This window comes from Gossypium hirsutum, chromosome A12, assembly GCF_007990345.1.
Source record: "Gossypium hirsutum isolate 1008001.06 chromosome A12, Gossypium_hirsutum_v2.1, whole genome shotgun sequence".
Classification (NCBI taxonomy): domain Eukaryota; kingdom Viridiplantae; phylum Streptophyta; class Magnoliopsida; order Malvales; family Malvaceae; genus Gossypium; species Gossypium hirsutum.
In genome coordinates this window covers 10,538,977-10,555,293 of record NC_053435.1, presented here as the reverse complement: position 1 = coordinate 10,555,293, position 16,317 = coordinate 10,538,977, and the positions used below count along the sequence as shown (strand labels likewise).

The window sequence follows — 16,317 nt, the reverse complement described above, 5'->3', positions numbered from 1 at the left end:
AAATGTTAAAAAATATGAAAAACTAAATAGAAGATTAAAATAATTTTTTTTATAAAATTGGAGGGTCAAATAAGTGATTATCCTATGACTCCACCCTATTTTCACATATCTCATAATTATTCTTGCGTTCTTTTTCTACTTAGTACAAGGAGTGGGCTTACTGAGTTGTAAGAAGATAAAAGCTTAATCATTGATTTAATAGTTTGAGTATGCTGAAACGCATTATTCTCCTATTTAAGGATTGGCGAGGGCTATGATAGTCCTAGGCAGATTATAAAAAAACAGATATAATTAGAATTTATAATAAGATTGTTCAAAAAAAAGAATAATTATTTACATGATTTTTATGAATGTTAAGACATCGTTATTTAGTGAAGAAGTAGAGTGAGTAAACAAAAGAGAATTTTTAGAGATTTTGATTGTGTAAAGTTATGACCCTACGAAGAAACTCGTGGTGGGATAGTGATATTAAGTGTACCCTTTTTAAGAGTTTACAAGTATAACCTTACAACACATGATAACCAAATATGGTAGAACTCGAACATGATAATTAAAAAACTTAGGATCTCAAGCATGAGAGCATTATATTGTAAGCATGAGAGACTGGATTCAATCCCAAGTAACCCCATTCTTTTTTCTCAATTATCAAAAAAAGAAAAGAAAAACTCAGGATCTCATCTTTTGCAAACAATACTTGAACTTTGTAACTTTTTTTTTGTCCACACTAATTCTTGAACTTAGATTTGTTAATGTATGATGACGTGACACTATGAGATTGTATCACATCATCACTTGATTTTTAAAAATATATCAAATTTATTTATAAGTTTTTAATATTTTTATTTTTAAATTAATATAATTAAAATTTTTTGTGATGATGTAGAACGGTCTGAGGAACTAAATTAAAGTTATCAAATTTTGAGACTAATGTGATAATCAAATTTAAAAAAAAAATCAAATGCAAAGAATAAACCTTGTTTTTTTACATACGAATGTCCAACTTTTAAACTCGAGGTCTAACAATAACCCTCTACAAATGGTAAGAAGTTTTTCTTTCCATTTATAGTGGTCAACATCTAGAGTCAGACTACTGACTTAATTCCCCGGAGACAAACCAGCAATGCTAAAATCACACCCGGGCTTTGTCACAGTCATTCCCTTTGGCTACGTGGCGCTCAAAAATTGGCTACTAGGTGCGCCTCCACAAAATGGAACCAAGGAGTTGGTTTAAGGCATTTCTTAATAATTTAGGTTTAAATCTTTTTGGGTCTAATAATATATCATAAAACCCCTCTCTCTTTGTATTTCATAATTATCAATCTCGTACCCAATTTCATCCAAGATGGAGGAAAAGAGAAGAAGCAATTGTGGTGAGGGCTTTTCAGTTCTGGTGGTAGATCATGACACAACCTCTCTCATGTTACTAGCATCAATGCTACAACTATTTTCCTACCAAGGTAATTCCAATCTCATTTATATTCTTACTTCAATCAATCCACTTATATACATACACATATATCATATCCTCCTTTCTCTTTTTTCAATTTTTCCCCACATATATAAGAAATAAAATTTTTGATTCATCAATATCCTTTAAGAAGCCATCAACTTCTCTTCTTTTTTCTTTTTTTTTTTCAATTTTCCCCCACATATATAAAAAATAAAATTTTTGATTCATCAATGTCCTTTAAGAAGCCATCAACTTCTCTTCTTTTTTTCTTTTTTTTTTTTAATTTCTCCCACATATATAAGAAATAAAACTTTTGATTCATCAATGCCCTTTCAGAAGCCATCAACTTTTATAGTCTTCTTTATTATGTTGTTCCTGTATACATTAAAAAATTTTGCGTCTCCTTTCTGCTTATCAAAATATTTGTCTTAAATTTTTCTTGTTATTACCAACCACCACAATAAATAAATTCGGCAATATGGAAATTTCTATCCACGTGTAAGTATTACATGGAAACAAATCAGCTGGTATTAATTTAATTATTGAAACCGTTGTCTTATGTGGTAAAGATGAGTCTATATAACTAGAGAAATTAATGTAATATATATTTGTGGTACAAAGATGATTTGAACCCAAATTATTTTTAGGAAAAATAAATTTTCAATTAATAAGCTACAACTTGGGATTCAAGTAAATTTAATATTTTATCCCTAAAAAAATGCCAGAGTGGATTAGGAAAAAAGTAAAGAAAGCTAAGTAAAATGAAGGAAAGGTCTTTCTCTTGTTTGGATAAATTGTTTTTAGTAAGAGATGGGAAGCCAAAGGAGTTGAGAATCCATCGCTTTCCTTTCCTTTCCTCTATTTTTTAATACCCCAATTTGGGGTAAAGTGAAAGGAGAGAAAATTTGTATATTTTTATATTATGCAAAATTTTATTTTGAATCATTTTTTTTATTTTCTCAAAATTTCTTTGGGAATCTGTCAAAATAGTAAACTCATTAATGTTTTATGTTATGTTTAGATTATTAGTCTCTCTTTTTATTCACCAACAGTTAAATCTCTATTGGTGATTAATTATACATGCCACATAATGTTTACATTTTCATATTGGTCACTAAAACATAAATTTTTTAAGATTGATTGGGGTAAAAAATAAAGCAATGATTGAAGTGAAAAAGCAAGATAAACTAAAACAATATAAAAAAAATTATCAATTTGTGCTTGTTTATCCCATTGCCGAAAATTCTTATTTGGGTTTTGAAATATAAATCATTTAAATATTAAGATTTAAAGTTATAGTAATAAATCAATTAACATTATCGGTAGATAAAAAAATTTCAACAATTTAGTTAGTTTATTTTGATGTTTTGGAATTATTTTTAAAAAACTATCAATGAAAATTATTGTATTTATTAGTTGTTTACCAAACTCAATTTTTTTTTGATTATATGACCTTGACTCTTTTATACTAAGTTAAAAGAAAAGAAAAATCCTTACAATTAATTAAATAAATAAATTTTATGTTCCATTCCAAACAAAACTCATAAACTTTTCATCATTTCTTTACCCAAACGAAGAATAAGCAATTAATTTAATTAATTGCAAGTGTTTTTTAACCTTTACTTTTAGCTTTGAATGAAAGGTTTAAGATTATATAATAAAAATAAATTTAAGTTTTGTAGACAATTATTAAATATGAGTTATTTGAGTTGATTTTATTAAGGATAGTATGGAAATATAAAATAAATATTTAAAATTTAAAAGGAGATTAAATTAATTATTTTAATATTGTAGTAACAAGTCAGTTAATATTATCAATGGATAAAAATTTTCAACAATTTATTTAATTTATTTTGTGTATTATTTTAGTTTTTTTTGCGCTTTTATTTTTTATTTTACCCCAATCAATACTTAAAAAAAATTTGGTGACCAAAATAAAAGTGTAAACATGATGTGGCATATATAGTTATCCGCGGTTAGATATTTAACACTTAAGTGACTAAAATGAAATTGCTCTAAAAATTGAGTGGTCAAATTGTAAATATTTCATTTTGAGTGACTAAACCCAAAATGAAATCCCCCTAAGAATCACCGATTAAATAGTTTACCCTAATTTTATCCAAACAAGTTTTGTTTTCCCTTTTTCTAAGATGAGAAAAAATTGAGAAACCAAGTTCGCAAAATGATTTGAAGTAAAAATGTGAGTTTTAAATTTAAATTATTTGGGTTTAGGCAATTTCATTTTTTTTTTACAATCAAAAAGTTTTTAAATTCTAACAAATTTGACCTAAATTGTCTGAAGTTGAATTTGAGCACTTATATTAAATTGTAACATATATATCATCAAAAGTTTCGTTTAGGTTATATATATTAAATACTTTTACCAATTTTTAATTTTTTAAGATAAATTTTATAATATTTTTTAATTTTGTCGATATGATATTCACATATATAATTTTTTTTATATTTATTTTTGAATGATTTGATAAATAAAATAAATTTAAAGGTTAAAAAATATAAATTAAATTAAATGAAAATTAAAATAAATTTTTTTATAAAGTTGGAGTGATTAACCCATCACTCCACCCAATCTTTACATATCTCATAATTATTCTTGTGTTCTTTTTCTACTTAATACAAGGAGTGTGCTTATCGAGGTGTATGAAGATAAAAGCTGATTTATTTATCAATTAACGATGATGGATGATTTGATTTTGTTCCTAATCATTTGCTTAATTTTTCCAATGTTTTAATGTTTCATTTCCAAGCTTGTAATTAGCATATTCAGCTTAACTGAAATATATGATTTTGCAGTGACAACAACTGAAGTAGAATCAGTTGCACTATCCCTGATTGAGGAAGCAAAAGACAGATTCAAACTTGTTATGGCTGATGTTAATATGGACGACGTCAACAGTCTTTCATTTCTGCGGAAATTGCTTAAGATGAATATCCCCTTCATTTGTGAGCTTTAGCTTCAAATTTTCTGATTTTTGGTTTGGCCACTATCTTAATTTACATGATGTGCATCCATGCAGTGATGTCCAACGAAAAAGGTCATAAAGCTGCTGAGAAAGCTGTTGCTTATGGGGCAAGTTTACATCTGGAGAAGCCGATTTCCAAGCATGATCTTAAATACCTTTGGCAATATGCGTACGGAAGGCCTGCTAAAAGAGCAAAACATTTGCATGACAATGAGTTGAGGACATATGACCCCAACAAGAATGTGGGTGAGAGAGATGAACAGAAGAAGATGTTGAACATCATGCCGCCGACGGAGAGGAAGCCTCGTCTTCTTTGGAATGAGGAGCTCCACCAAAAGTTTATAGCCGCCATTACTGCATTAGGCTATGCCAGTAATTAACAACCAACGTTCATTGCTTACTCTATTTCTAAATTTTTCTTTCATTTGTATCTAAATTGTTTCTTTCTGTGGATCCAGATGCTCGCCCCAAGTCAATATTAACTATGATGGACGAGCCTAATTTGACACAACGCCAGGTTGCTAGCCATCTGCAGGTTCCTTACTATCACTTATTATATACTGCAGCATGCATGCATGCATGCTATATACATATATATATATTAAAGATGGTCGAGTACTATATATACATGCCCATTTGTTTTTCCTTTTTCTAAAATCAGAAACATAAGGAACACATGAAGCGTTTAATGTCCAAAGCTAGCCCCAGTGAGTTAGCGTCGAATGCCAATGCATCTACAAGCATTTATGGGAAACCAGGATTCTTGTACATGCCGCAGGGGTACTACTCAGTCTTGAGTCAACTAGGAGGTCACACTCACAAATATTTGAACGACTCAGTTGCAGGTAATTATGCAAGCAGGATATATATATATGTATATTTTCTGTTTAGTGATGAAGACTTTATCAATATTTGGCTCTTGTTTTCCAATAGGCACTAGTCAATTTTCATATCTGGCTCAACATTCAACTGCTGGTCGTTTTAGTTCAGAATATCACAATGAAGAGACTCTACAATTTCCAAACATCTTGGAATCTATGCATGAGAAGCAGAACATTATTCCAGATCCAAGTCCTAGTGGGAATTTGGTGTATGAGAATCATAATTGGGAGCCATGGACTGAAGCGGCACGAGGGGTGGCAGAGGCAGAGATAGGTGTTAGGAATGCAGCAGGTGGGGTTACGTGGAACCAACAGTCACCGGAGTTGGCTCAGTTGTTGAAACATCTTGAGGAGGAGGGAGATGCTTGTGGAGATTGTGCCAACCAACCAAATCCAGATGCGGTTGATCAATTCTGCGAATGGCTAAAGGAAGCCATACAAGGAAATGATAATAATCCTTAGTTTTCATAAAGCCAGGAGCGCCGACTTTTCCTAATTTCCTACCTAAACTATTGTTTGATCCAGAGTTACATTCTTGGTGATTTTATATTGCTTGGGTACTTCCATTACCCTTTTCTTATGATTTTAATCCATTTTACTTAGTAAACCAAAATAATAAATATTAATGAATCAAACTCTGTACTTATATATACATATAACTAATATCTATTTTCCCTCTAGTTTTTTTGGGTAGGACATCACATAGAATTTTAGTTATTTTTCAGCTTCTAGGTTCTTCTTTAATTAAGGTAAGCTCCCAATAATTTTCTCAATTTCTTTAAAAAAAATTCTGTTCAAAAGAATACCATAAAAGAGCTTATAATAAATTTTTTATATTATATATAAAATAAAACAAATCTAGACACCATAGTTTGGGAAATAATTAAAAAAGTTTAAACAAATCTGGACCCTGTGACGGGTTGAATACACTTGAAATGGCTTAGCTATTTAAATGAACCAAATATGGTGTTAAGGTGACAATGTGGTTAGTTTAAGGTATTTATTAGTAGTTTGGGGTTAAATCTTTTTAAGTCTAATAATATATCATAAACCTCCTCTTTCTTTTTATCTTATAACTATCAATCATATACCCAATTTCATCTGAGAATAAGTAATTGTGGTGAGATTTTTCCAGTTCTGGTGGTAGATCATGACACAACCTCTCTCATGTTACTAGCATCAATGCTACAACTATTTTCCTACTAAGGTAATTCCAATTCCATTTATATTCTTACTTCGATCAATCCACTTATATGCATGTGCATATACATATATCATATCCTCTCCTCTTTTTTTCAATTTTCCTCCACATATATAACAATTAAAACTTTTGATTCATCAATGTTTTTTTAGAAGCCATTAACTTTTATATTCTTCTTTATTACATTGTTTCTAGATACATCAAAATTTTTCGTGTCTCCTTTCTACTTATCAAAATATTTGTCCTAAGTTTTTCTTGTTATTATCGACCACGATGATAACTAAATTAGGTAATATGGAAATTTCTATCCATGGCATGGAAACAAATCTACTAATATTAATTTAGATCTATACAGCCAGAATGACTTAGTTATTCAGATGAACCAAACATGGTGTTAAGGTGGTGATGTGGTTAGTTTAAGGCATTTGTTAATAGTTTGGGGTTAAATCTTTCTGGTTCTAATAATGTATCATAAACCCCCTCTCTCTTTTTATCTCATAACTATCAATCCCATACCCAATTTCATCTGAGATGGAGGAAACAAGAAGAACCAATTGTGGTGAGAGTTTTTCAGTTCTGGTGGTAGATCATGACACAACCTCTATCATGTTCCTAGCATCAATGTTACAACTATTTCCCCATAAAGGTAATTCTAATCCCATTTATATTCTTATTCCAATTAATCCACTGATATACATATATCATATCCTCCTCTCTCTTTTATCTTTTTTTTTTCAATTTTCCCCCATAAGATATAAAACTTTTGATTCATCAGTGTCCTTTCAGAAGCCATGAATTTTTATATCCTTCTTTATCATGTCGTTTTTGTATATATCAAAATATTTTGTGTCTCTTTTTCTGCTTATCAAAATATCTATCCTAAGTTTTTCTTGTTATTATCGACTACAACAAAAACTAAATTAGGTAATATAAAAATTTCTATCCATGTGTAAATATGACATGGAAATTTCTACTTAAGTACTTAAGGTGACAATCTGATTCGTTTAAGGTATTTGATAATAGTTTGGAGTTAAATTTTTCTGGGTCTAATAATATATCATAAATTCTTTCTTTTTTTATCTCTTAACTATCAATTTCATACCCAATTTGATCTGAGATGGAGGAAATGAAAAGAAGGAATTGTGCTGAGGGCAACCAAAACACACCTAATGTGAGTAAGTCATAATAGAGAGGCAAGCACTTTTGATATTGATGAGGCGATTGCAACATTGCTTGGACCTAGACGATCAACAGTTGTATTTCCTGACAATAAAGAAATTTGGAAAACATAATATGATCAGGACCACCAATAAAATAATTTACATAAAAGAGAAATAAAAAAATGAACTCATTTACCCTTTTTTTTTTTTTTGACTTATATGATTTTTATATTTTCATATATCGGAAACTGAACCGTAACATGACTAATCCCAATTAAGGAAGGCAAAACTCCACTATTTCAAATCAAATGAAAATAATTTTATGACACCAATGGTAAATGGAAAATGTAAACTTGTTTTAAGATTGCAATTGATGGAAAGAAGCTTGAAAATTATTCCAAACAGAGTGGAACCCAATCACTAACCTGTATAGCCCTCGCAATCCTTCTTCACGTGCAATTCTTCTTAAAGCATAAAGTACACCAGTATAGCGAACCGCATCGGTCCTCATTCCCTGCGTCTAAACAAAGACCAAAATGAAAAAGAATAACAATGAATGCATGCAAAACAACCGGAATTATAAATTCACAATGATATCTAATAAATATGATGTTCAAATTAATTATATGCCAATACTAAAATTACCTTTAATGATTTTAAATTTTAAATTTTTTAAAAGGTTTAAATAAATAATTTTTCATTTTAAGGGGACTGAAGTCCTTGTCAACTTTTTAAATACGCTACTGAAAAAGCAAAGTAAATTTAACCCGTTTTAACCCAACAAAGTTTAGAATTTTATTAATGAATAACTTGGAGTAGAGTGTTACTATGTTCCCATTTAGTAGTAGCTACCTCTGCAATTTTATCAACTTGGTTAATAAAAGAATTGGGTTTAAACAGCAAAATAGATGGAAGCAAGCTTTACAAACGAAAAAAAAAAAAAGGTGTAATAATTTTTCGTTTCTTTTCGTTTTTAAATTTATAATTTTTTTTGTTAAATCACTTCAAAATAGATGAAAAAGTTAATTTTTATTAACTTTGTTAACAAGGCATACACATGGATTGCCGCGTAAATGACACATCATCATTTAATTAATTTTTAAAATTTTGAAAAATATTAAAAAAAATTTATAATTTTATAATAATTTTAATAATTTTTTTAATTTTTTAAAATATTTTTATATTTTTTAAAATTTTTAAATTTTAAAAAATTAATTAAATGTTGACATGTAATTCATATTGCAATGTACATGTATGCAAAATCAGTAAAGTTTAAAAAAATTAATTTTTCTATTTTAAAAAAAATTTAAATGAAGAGTTAAAATAAAATTTTTAATTAAAAAGACAAATAAATTATTACTAAAAAAATCCGCATACGCAAAAGGCAACGACAAAAGAGTTGAAATAAAAAAGCCAAAAATTAAGGCTCCCTTATTAGTGGGGAGGTTTTATTGTATGGTGGGAAAAAGAAAAAGCTAGCAAAATGTTGAAGTTACACTAAACATTGAAGGTTATGTAAATATATCAAATTGTTCCTTTTATTATTTATTCATCTTTCTCAGCTCAGGGAGTGGACATGTTTTCTTCCTTACGCCTTTTTACTGCCTTTTTCTCTTTCAAGATATTAGTTTACTTAAATAGTTATTATCCTTATGCTCGTGAGTATAGGTCAAGCAAAACGTATAATAATATTGATAAATCTCATTACTATTAATCTCATATCCAATTTCATCTTAGATGAAGGAAATGAGAGGAAATAATTATGGTGAGGGCTTTTCAATTCAGGTGGTAGATCATGGCATGACCTTTCTCATGTTACTGGCATTAGACCTGTTCATGGGTCGGTCGTTCAGTCCGACTCGAAGGTCTGTCTTAAATGTAGAAGGGTTTAGGTAAAAATATAGGCCAGAAAAATAGATTTAGAAAAAAATAAGGCCCATTTAAAAAATAGGCCGAGCCTCAAGTAAGGCATTTTTAGCCTGAGCCCGGTCCGGTCTGACCCGAATTTAATAAAGGACAAAAAAATATTTTTAATATTATTTTCTTATTGTTTTATCTCAATTTTGCTACCATTTTACTATTATATTGCTACTATTTTGTTATTATTGTTTGGATATTGTATAAAATTTATTTTATTGTTAATTTTGTTATTATTTTAAAGACATTTGTTAATTTTATTATTATTGTAGAGGCATTTGATTGTTAAGTTGAATCTATCTTAGTATTATTTAAGTACACATATTTTTTAAAATTTATTTTCAATTTGTTGAGAAATATTTATTTTGATGTATTATATATTTTTAAAAATTATATAAAAATTAATATGGGCGGGTCGGGTCAGGCCCGAGTTTTAACATTTTTATCCAAATCGGGCTTGAGTAAAATTTTAGGCCTATTTTTCAGGCCGGGACGGGTCCAAGCCTAACAAACGAGTCTAAATTTTTAATTGAGCCTGGCCCAAACCCAACCCATGCATACCTTTAACAGGCATCAATGCTACAATTATTTTCCTACCAAGGTAATTCTAATCCCATTTATATTCTTACTTCAATCAATCCACTTATATACACATACCATATCCTCTTTCTTTCTTTTTTTCAATTTTCCCCCACATATATAAGATATAGAACTTTTAATTCATCTATGTCTTTTTCGAAGCCATCAACTTCTATATCCTTCTTTATTATATTGTTTTTGTATAAATCAAAATTTTTCATGTCTCCTTTTTGCTAATCAAAATATATGTCCTGAGTTTTTCTTATTATTATCGACCACAAAAATAACTAAATTAGGTAATATAGAAATTTCTATCCGCATGTAAAAATGGCATGGAAACAAATCAACTTATTTTAATTTAATTATTGAAACCGTTATCTTACATAATAAAGATAAGTCTATATAACTAAAGAAGTCAATTTAATATATATTTTTGGTACAACGATGATTTGAACTCAAATTATTTCTAAAAAAAATAAACATCCAATCAATAAGCTAACACTTGGTATTCAAGTAAATTTAATATTTTATAGCTTATTTAGGTATTTGTATACATTAACGTATATTACAACTTGACCTCATTTAAATTAAGCATTTACACTAACAAATAAAGCAATTTTTTATTTTACTCTTTTTAAAAAAAAACACTTTTATTCAATTTTAACATTTGAGTAACAAGCTTTCAATTTCTTTTATGAAAAATTTTCTACCAGGGGAGAAAGCAGTAAAGACTTCCCCTACCAAACAGGGATTTTAAGGTGTAATCTTATTTGGGTGAGTTTGCGATATCTTACTTTCTTCCGCACTGGCTCTCTTATTTGGCCATGAATTGTTCACATGGCCATCAGACCTAGGCCCAGCCTCAGATTTCTTCCTTTCAGGAGGTAATACCTGGTGCAGAAATCGGTGTATCATCTCGTAACTGGTAAATGTAATGACAGCTGATGGTGTTGTTCTCAGGAGATTGGTTGCACACCCACGGTAAAAGCCAGAAACACCTTCCTTCCGGAAAACCTTTCTAATGCAATCAACCACCCCTGCATATTGGACTTCAGTGTGCCTCGCCTGCCCTTGCTCTTGAAGCCTTGATCGAATTACCTGATCATAATAAAAACACAAACTAAGCACAACATGATCCATGAAACAACATATATCAAAAACCAACCAAAACACACCTCATGTGGGTAAGTCATAATAGAGGCAAGCACTTTTGATATGGATGAGGCAATTGCAACATCACTTGGAGTTAGACGATCAACAGTTGTATTTCCTGACAATAAAGAAATTTGAAAAAATTAATATGATCAGGACCACCAACGAAATAATTTATATAAAAAAGAAATAAAAAAATGAACTCATTTACCCTTTTTTGCCATATATGATTTGATCTTTTCATATGCTGGAAACTGAATTGCAACATGACTAATCCCAGCCAAGGAAGGCAAAACTCCACTGTTTCAAATCAAATGAAAATAATTTTATGACACCAATGGTAAATGGAAAATGTAAATTTGTTTTAAGATTGCAATTGATGGAAAGCTCGAAAATTATTCCAAACAGAGTGGAACCCAATCACCGACCTGTACAGCCCTCGCAAGCCTTCTTCATGTACAATTCTTCTTAAAGCAGAAAGTACACCAGTATAGGGAACCACACCAGTCCTCATTCCCTGCGTCTAAACAAAGACCAAAATGAAAAAGAATAACAATGAATGCATACAAAACAACCAGAATTATAAATTCACAATGATATCTAATAAATATGATATTCAGATTAATTATCTGCCAACAGCACTTATATACATTACTCTGAAACCAAGCATTTCTAATTTTTGTGGTATCTTTCTCATTTAACACTTTATGACCTTTGATTGGGTAAGAAGGAAGGTTTGCACAGAAATTTGTAACTTTTAAACCATCCGAGGAAACTTCAACGAATATCACATAAGCTCAACAAGCAAATGTAACATTGTTGTCATATCCTAGAAAGTAATAATTAGAGGATTGACGCAAAAACAAGAAACCAAGTTTAATTATGAAGCCCTAAGACCGAAAAAATATAAAACAATAAACCCTTTTGCAAACTTGGTTTCCATGTCGTGTCAGTACATTATATGATATTAAACTAATTAGCAGTCAAAATCAATTGGATCTCCAAACTCTCGATGACTACAGTATATTCCAATGGCCAAGGTACTACCAGGCCAGCTGAAATTGGCCTACTGCATGTTATGTATTATTCCAACATGCACTATTAAAGGGCAACATCACAATTATACCAGAACTTCCCAAAAATCCTTACGAGGATTAAAAACCTCTATATGATTGAATGCAGCCAACATTCTCACAGTTCGTCTCATTATATCCTTCAATTACAACTATGTAAAGATGGCTAGCAAAAGCAACATGCATTACATGTCTGAGTATAATAAGCAAAGGTGAAATAACATTGCCCTAACTCACAAAGAAACCACAAAAACAGATCGGTCTTCACTTTTTCATAAATCATAGAAAATAAATTACTAGTTTGGTTTTATTGCAGATACAATCTATATACTTGCAAAATAAATCAGAGTAGGCTTTATTCAACATTGAAACTTGAAAGAAAGTTAAATTCTCCGATATGAAATCAGAACAACTGATCACTCTCATCCACTTGCCGGAAAAGGATTACTTTTATGGTTCAAAAAAATGCCTGCTTGACCATGCTTATGTCAAAGCATTGGTAAGGAGTTTGATCCTCCAAACCCTAGTCACTACATTGGTTTGGGGTATCTCCAGAAGACTACAACATATCGAAGCATATTTGGTTGTAACAAAAGAATGTAGACCAATAACCAAAGCTATGTACTAACTAGAGCCACTTAAATCTGAATTATAAGAGTATGAATGCGTCAACATCAAGGTCATATAACTAATTGTAATTACGAACTTAGAAGTGAATTATCATGATTTAAGCAAAGAGAAATAAAATGTGATGCAAACCACTGATATAATTTAGAAGAAACATCATGCACCATACATAATAATGTACATACTTGGAGTCTTGTCTTTACAACCCATAATGGATTTGTTGTGATGGCTGTGGCAGCCCCAGCACCGGCAGCAGCTACCATATTTTCCCCAATTGTGAGCTGTGCACTGTTATTATCTGCAAAATCACGATGTATAACTTTACTAGAAACTAAAACAACTGAAGCTGGATTTGGCAGAGCACACGTCAAGCGTGAACTATTAAGGAAATTACAAGAACCAACCATGTGGAGTGAGTAGGCCTTTGAGTTGCTCATAAACTGTAAAATACACCTGCATATGAAATGAGAGTTACTTCTTAGAAGACTAATTACATCAAATAAGTATTTTTCTTTCTAGTTGGAATCAATATTTTTCCAAGAAGCTAATGGTTTATGAACATGGTAGCAGATTACCCACTTTCCTTATTCAAATATAATGATAGGTTACAGACACTGGCTACAAATCTCACACAATCATGTTTTCATGGGATATTAAGAAATTTAGTTACAAAGATTGGCTCAAACATTAGCTTCAAATAGACATGGGAGATCAAAGAGGAAAAGGATAAAGCTTGCCTTCCAGGCCGGCACGTTAAGGAATCACACAAAAAGATGGCCAGGCAGTAGCATTTATCAGTCAATCGTGTGTGTGTGGGTGTGTGTGTGTTTGTGACATGGAGTCCTCAGTTTATTTTTTATCCCAACATACCCATGTCTGGCACCTCTTGGACACTTCACCATTCATACAGGTATGACACTTTGTTCTAAAAATTAATTTAAAAAATTTCCAAAACCATAAAGCACCAACACTCTATCTTCAGTGCATCTGACATAGATCATTAGCACATCAAAAGGTCAAAGGGAAACTAGAAATTTTAGTCATAAACCCATAACGAAAAAAAAAAAAACCAACAATCCGATAAGTAGCTTCCAATTAATTGCTTTAGGGATGAAAAGGTTACTTACCGCCCAGTTTGGAAGAAGAGCAATTATTGTTGGTGAAAGTCCACGATACAACCCCTTCAAACCTTCAGTTTTTATTATATGTTGTAGACTTGTAATAATAACACTGTCTGAGTATAGACAAGAAAAAAGGCAGGAAGAAGAGTTGCCCATCATCAATGATAGCAATAAACACCGTCCATCATTAACACAAGCACAAACAATTTCACATAATATGTAAAATCAAACTTCAGAATGTTACAAATCTATTAAAACTATATTTATCAACAATTTTCTTTCAATCTGGTCATCACTTCAGATTACCAGAATCTATCAGAGTAGACAGACATTAATAGAAAAAGATCCATGGCCTAGAAAGCAAAATGTATGCAAAATAATAGGTGTGGAGTATCCTAACAAAGCAAGATTTTTGCATTCCAAAGATCTCCTATGAAAATGCTTGACCAAAAAAATTAAAACAATTTCAATCCTAGTCCTTCTGCTAAACCATGCACCCAAAAGTAAAACTCAGTTTCAAAAGCTCAGGATCTGCAATACCTCTAACACCAGTTTTAGAAGCTGTAGGGAGTCCATGTACTTGTAGCCTTGTTTTGATTACATCTAAAGGGCACACAAAGGTGGCCGCAATTGCACCTTAAAATTTCCAACAAAGATCATCAATAAATTGAAAATTCAATCAAATTAAAAGTGGCACTCATAGTTTCAACTGAGCCTGCTGACATTCATAATCAAAAAATCAACATACAAACCCTCATTTCACCAATAATAATAATAAAGCTCCACGAAGTTTCTAATTCTTTCGCAAAACTGATAAAAGAAAACCCTAAAAGAATAAATCAAAGACAGCAGCAAAGTAAAAGGCTTTACCTGCAGTGGCACCAGCACACGCATGGCAGATAAGTTCTCGGACGGTTATTTTTAGAGGATGAGACGATTGGCCACCTCCATCACTACCCATCTTCAAAAACCTTAAAAGAATCTTACAAACAACTTAAAAACATCCAAGGCATACACTCATCAAAGATCTGTATATATAGCATCTGCCTGAAACCCTCTATACGTACGAAAATTTTCTGGGTTTTAGCTTGTTTGAAGGGGTAAGTAAAGAGCGAGACGGGAACTTTTACTTTTACTAATTCTTGAAGCGGGTCTTTGGTGGAATTTAAAGTTGAATAGATGACTTTTGCTTTTGTTATAAGGAGGAATGAAATTTAATGGCAAAGTGGAAGAAAGTTTTGGGGTGTCACAATTTCTTTGAAATTGGGTGTGTGTTTAGTAAAAATAAAACAAGTTGCAGAGAAATCGCATTTCGTTTGCTGTAGCTAATTGGGTCTGCCATGAGATGCATTGCCTACGTTTTTAACCGGCTTCATTAAAATCAATTTTAGTGATTAAGTTATTAAAATCGAGCATGATAGTAATCTTACAAGGTTAGGGGTGATTGCCTATTTGGGGTCGCGCATTAACCAATGTTTTTCTAGATTGGATTGGTTATAGAATCAGTTCTAGTTATCTATATCAATTTTTTATTTACAGATTTAAATTTATTCTCCAAACCAACCATATCTAATCTAATTAATTCGACCAATTAATGTAGTTCATTCAAACAACATTAGCATTAACTCATGTTCAGATAAATATTATTGAAAAGATTAAAGAAAGAAAAATATACTTAATTTTTATTTAGAATAAACGAAAGGAAACGAAATGAATTTTAATGTTTCTTATTTGGATAAGAAAAGGAAATGATTTATTTCAAACAAAAATTTAATTTTATATAATATATTTTTCATAGAATCAATTAAAGTAATAATCAATAATATATTAATATATTCTTGTTTAAAATAAGTTTAATTTATCAATTTATTAACCAAAATATTTTATTTCAACATATAAAAATTAACTTCCAAAGATGATATAGCAAACGTAACATGTTACCAATCCATATTATTTTCTAACATAAATGAATCTTGAAACCGTACATTATATATTATAAAAGGATAAAAATGAAATTTTATACATTATAAATATTTATAGCATTTTCTTTTTTCTCACTTTATCTCGAAATGAAGGATTTTTAACTTCCTTTACTTTCCCTCCCTTAATTAAAAAGTATTATCAAAACAAGGGAAAGATGATTCCTTCCCCTCATTTTACTTAACTAGGGTA

The 16,317-nt window shown here is 30.5% G+C and overlaps 2 protein-coding genes across 2 annotated transcripts; one reads left to right on the top strand and one right to left on the bottom strand.

Moving 5' to 3' along the window:
• Nucleotides 1-1,342: 1,342 nt before the first annotated feature.
• On the top strand, nucleotides 1,343-5,777 carry LOC107920624 (two-component response regulator ARR14-like). The gene is made up of 6 exons (XM_016850426.1): nucleotides 1,343-1,457; nucleotides 4,265-4,414; nucleotides 4,489-4,806; nucleotides 4,893-4,969; nucleotides 5,096-5,279; nucleotides 5,368-5,777. The coding sequence occupies exons 1-6, from the start codon at nucleotides 1,343-1,345 to the stop codon at nucleotides 5,775-5,777; spliced, it is 1,254 nt and encodes a 417-aa protein (XP_016705915.1).
• Nucleotides 5,778-10,680: 4,903 nt separating this feature from the next.
• Nucleotides 10,681-15,604, bottom strand: LOC107927297 (nicotinamide adenine dinucleotide transporter 1, chloroplastic). Its single transcript, XM_016858364.2, has 9 exons — nucleotides 15,016-15,604; nucleotides 14,686-14,781; nucleotides 14,152-14,258; nucleotides 13,429-13,477; nucleotides 13,210-13,322; nucleotides 11,753-11,847; nucleotides 11,536-11,624; nucleotides 11,348-11,442; nucleotides 10,681-11,270 (listed from the first exon to the last, which is right to left on the bottom strand). The coding sequence occupies exons 1-9, from the start codon at nucleotides 15,104-15,106 to the stop codon at nucleotides 10,926-10,928; spliced, it is 1,080 nt and encodes a 359-aa protein (XP_016713853.1). The 5' UTR covers nucleotides 15,107-15,604; the 3' UTR covers nucleotides 10,681-10,925.
• Nucleotides 15,605-16,317: the final 713 nt, after the last annotated feature.

Bases quoted from the DNA above. Each gene is read 5' to 3' on its own strand.
- LOC107920624 (XM_016850426.1), top strand. From the start codon at position 1,343: ATGGAGGAAAAGAGAAGAAGCAATTGTGGTGAGGGCTTTTCAGTTCTG. The intron at 1,458-4,264 runs GTAATTCCAATC...ATGATTTTGCAG, and splicing joins ACAACTATTTTCCTACCAAG to TGACAACAACTGAAGTAGAA. The intron at 4,415-4,488 runs GTGAGCTTTAGC...GCATCCATGCAG, and splicing joins GATGAATATCCCCTTCATTT to TGATGTCCAACGAAAAAGGT.
- LOC107927297 (XM_016858364.2), bottom strand. From the start codon at position 15,106: ATGGGTAGTGATGGAGGTGGCCAATCGTCTCATCCTCTAAAAATAACC. The intron at 14,259-14,685 runs GTATTGCAGATC...GTCTATACTCAG, and splicing joins TTCTAAAACTGGTGTTAGAG to ACAGTGTTATTATTACAAGT. The intron at 13,323-13,428 runs GTTGGTTCTTGT...GTGATTTTGCAG, and splicing joins AGGCCTACTCACTCCACATG to ATAATAACAGTGCACAGCTC.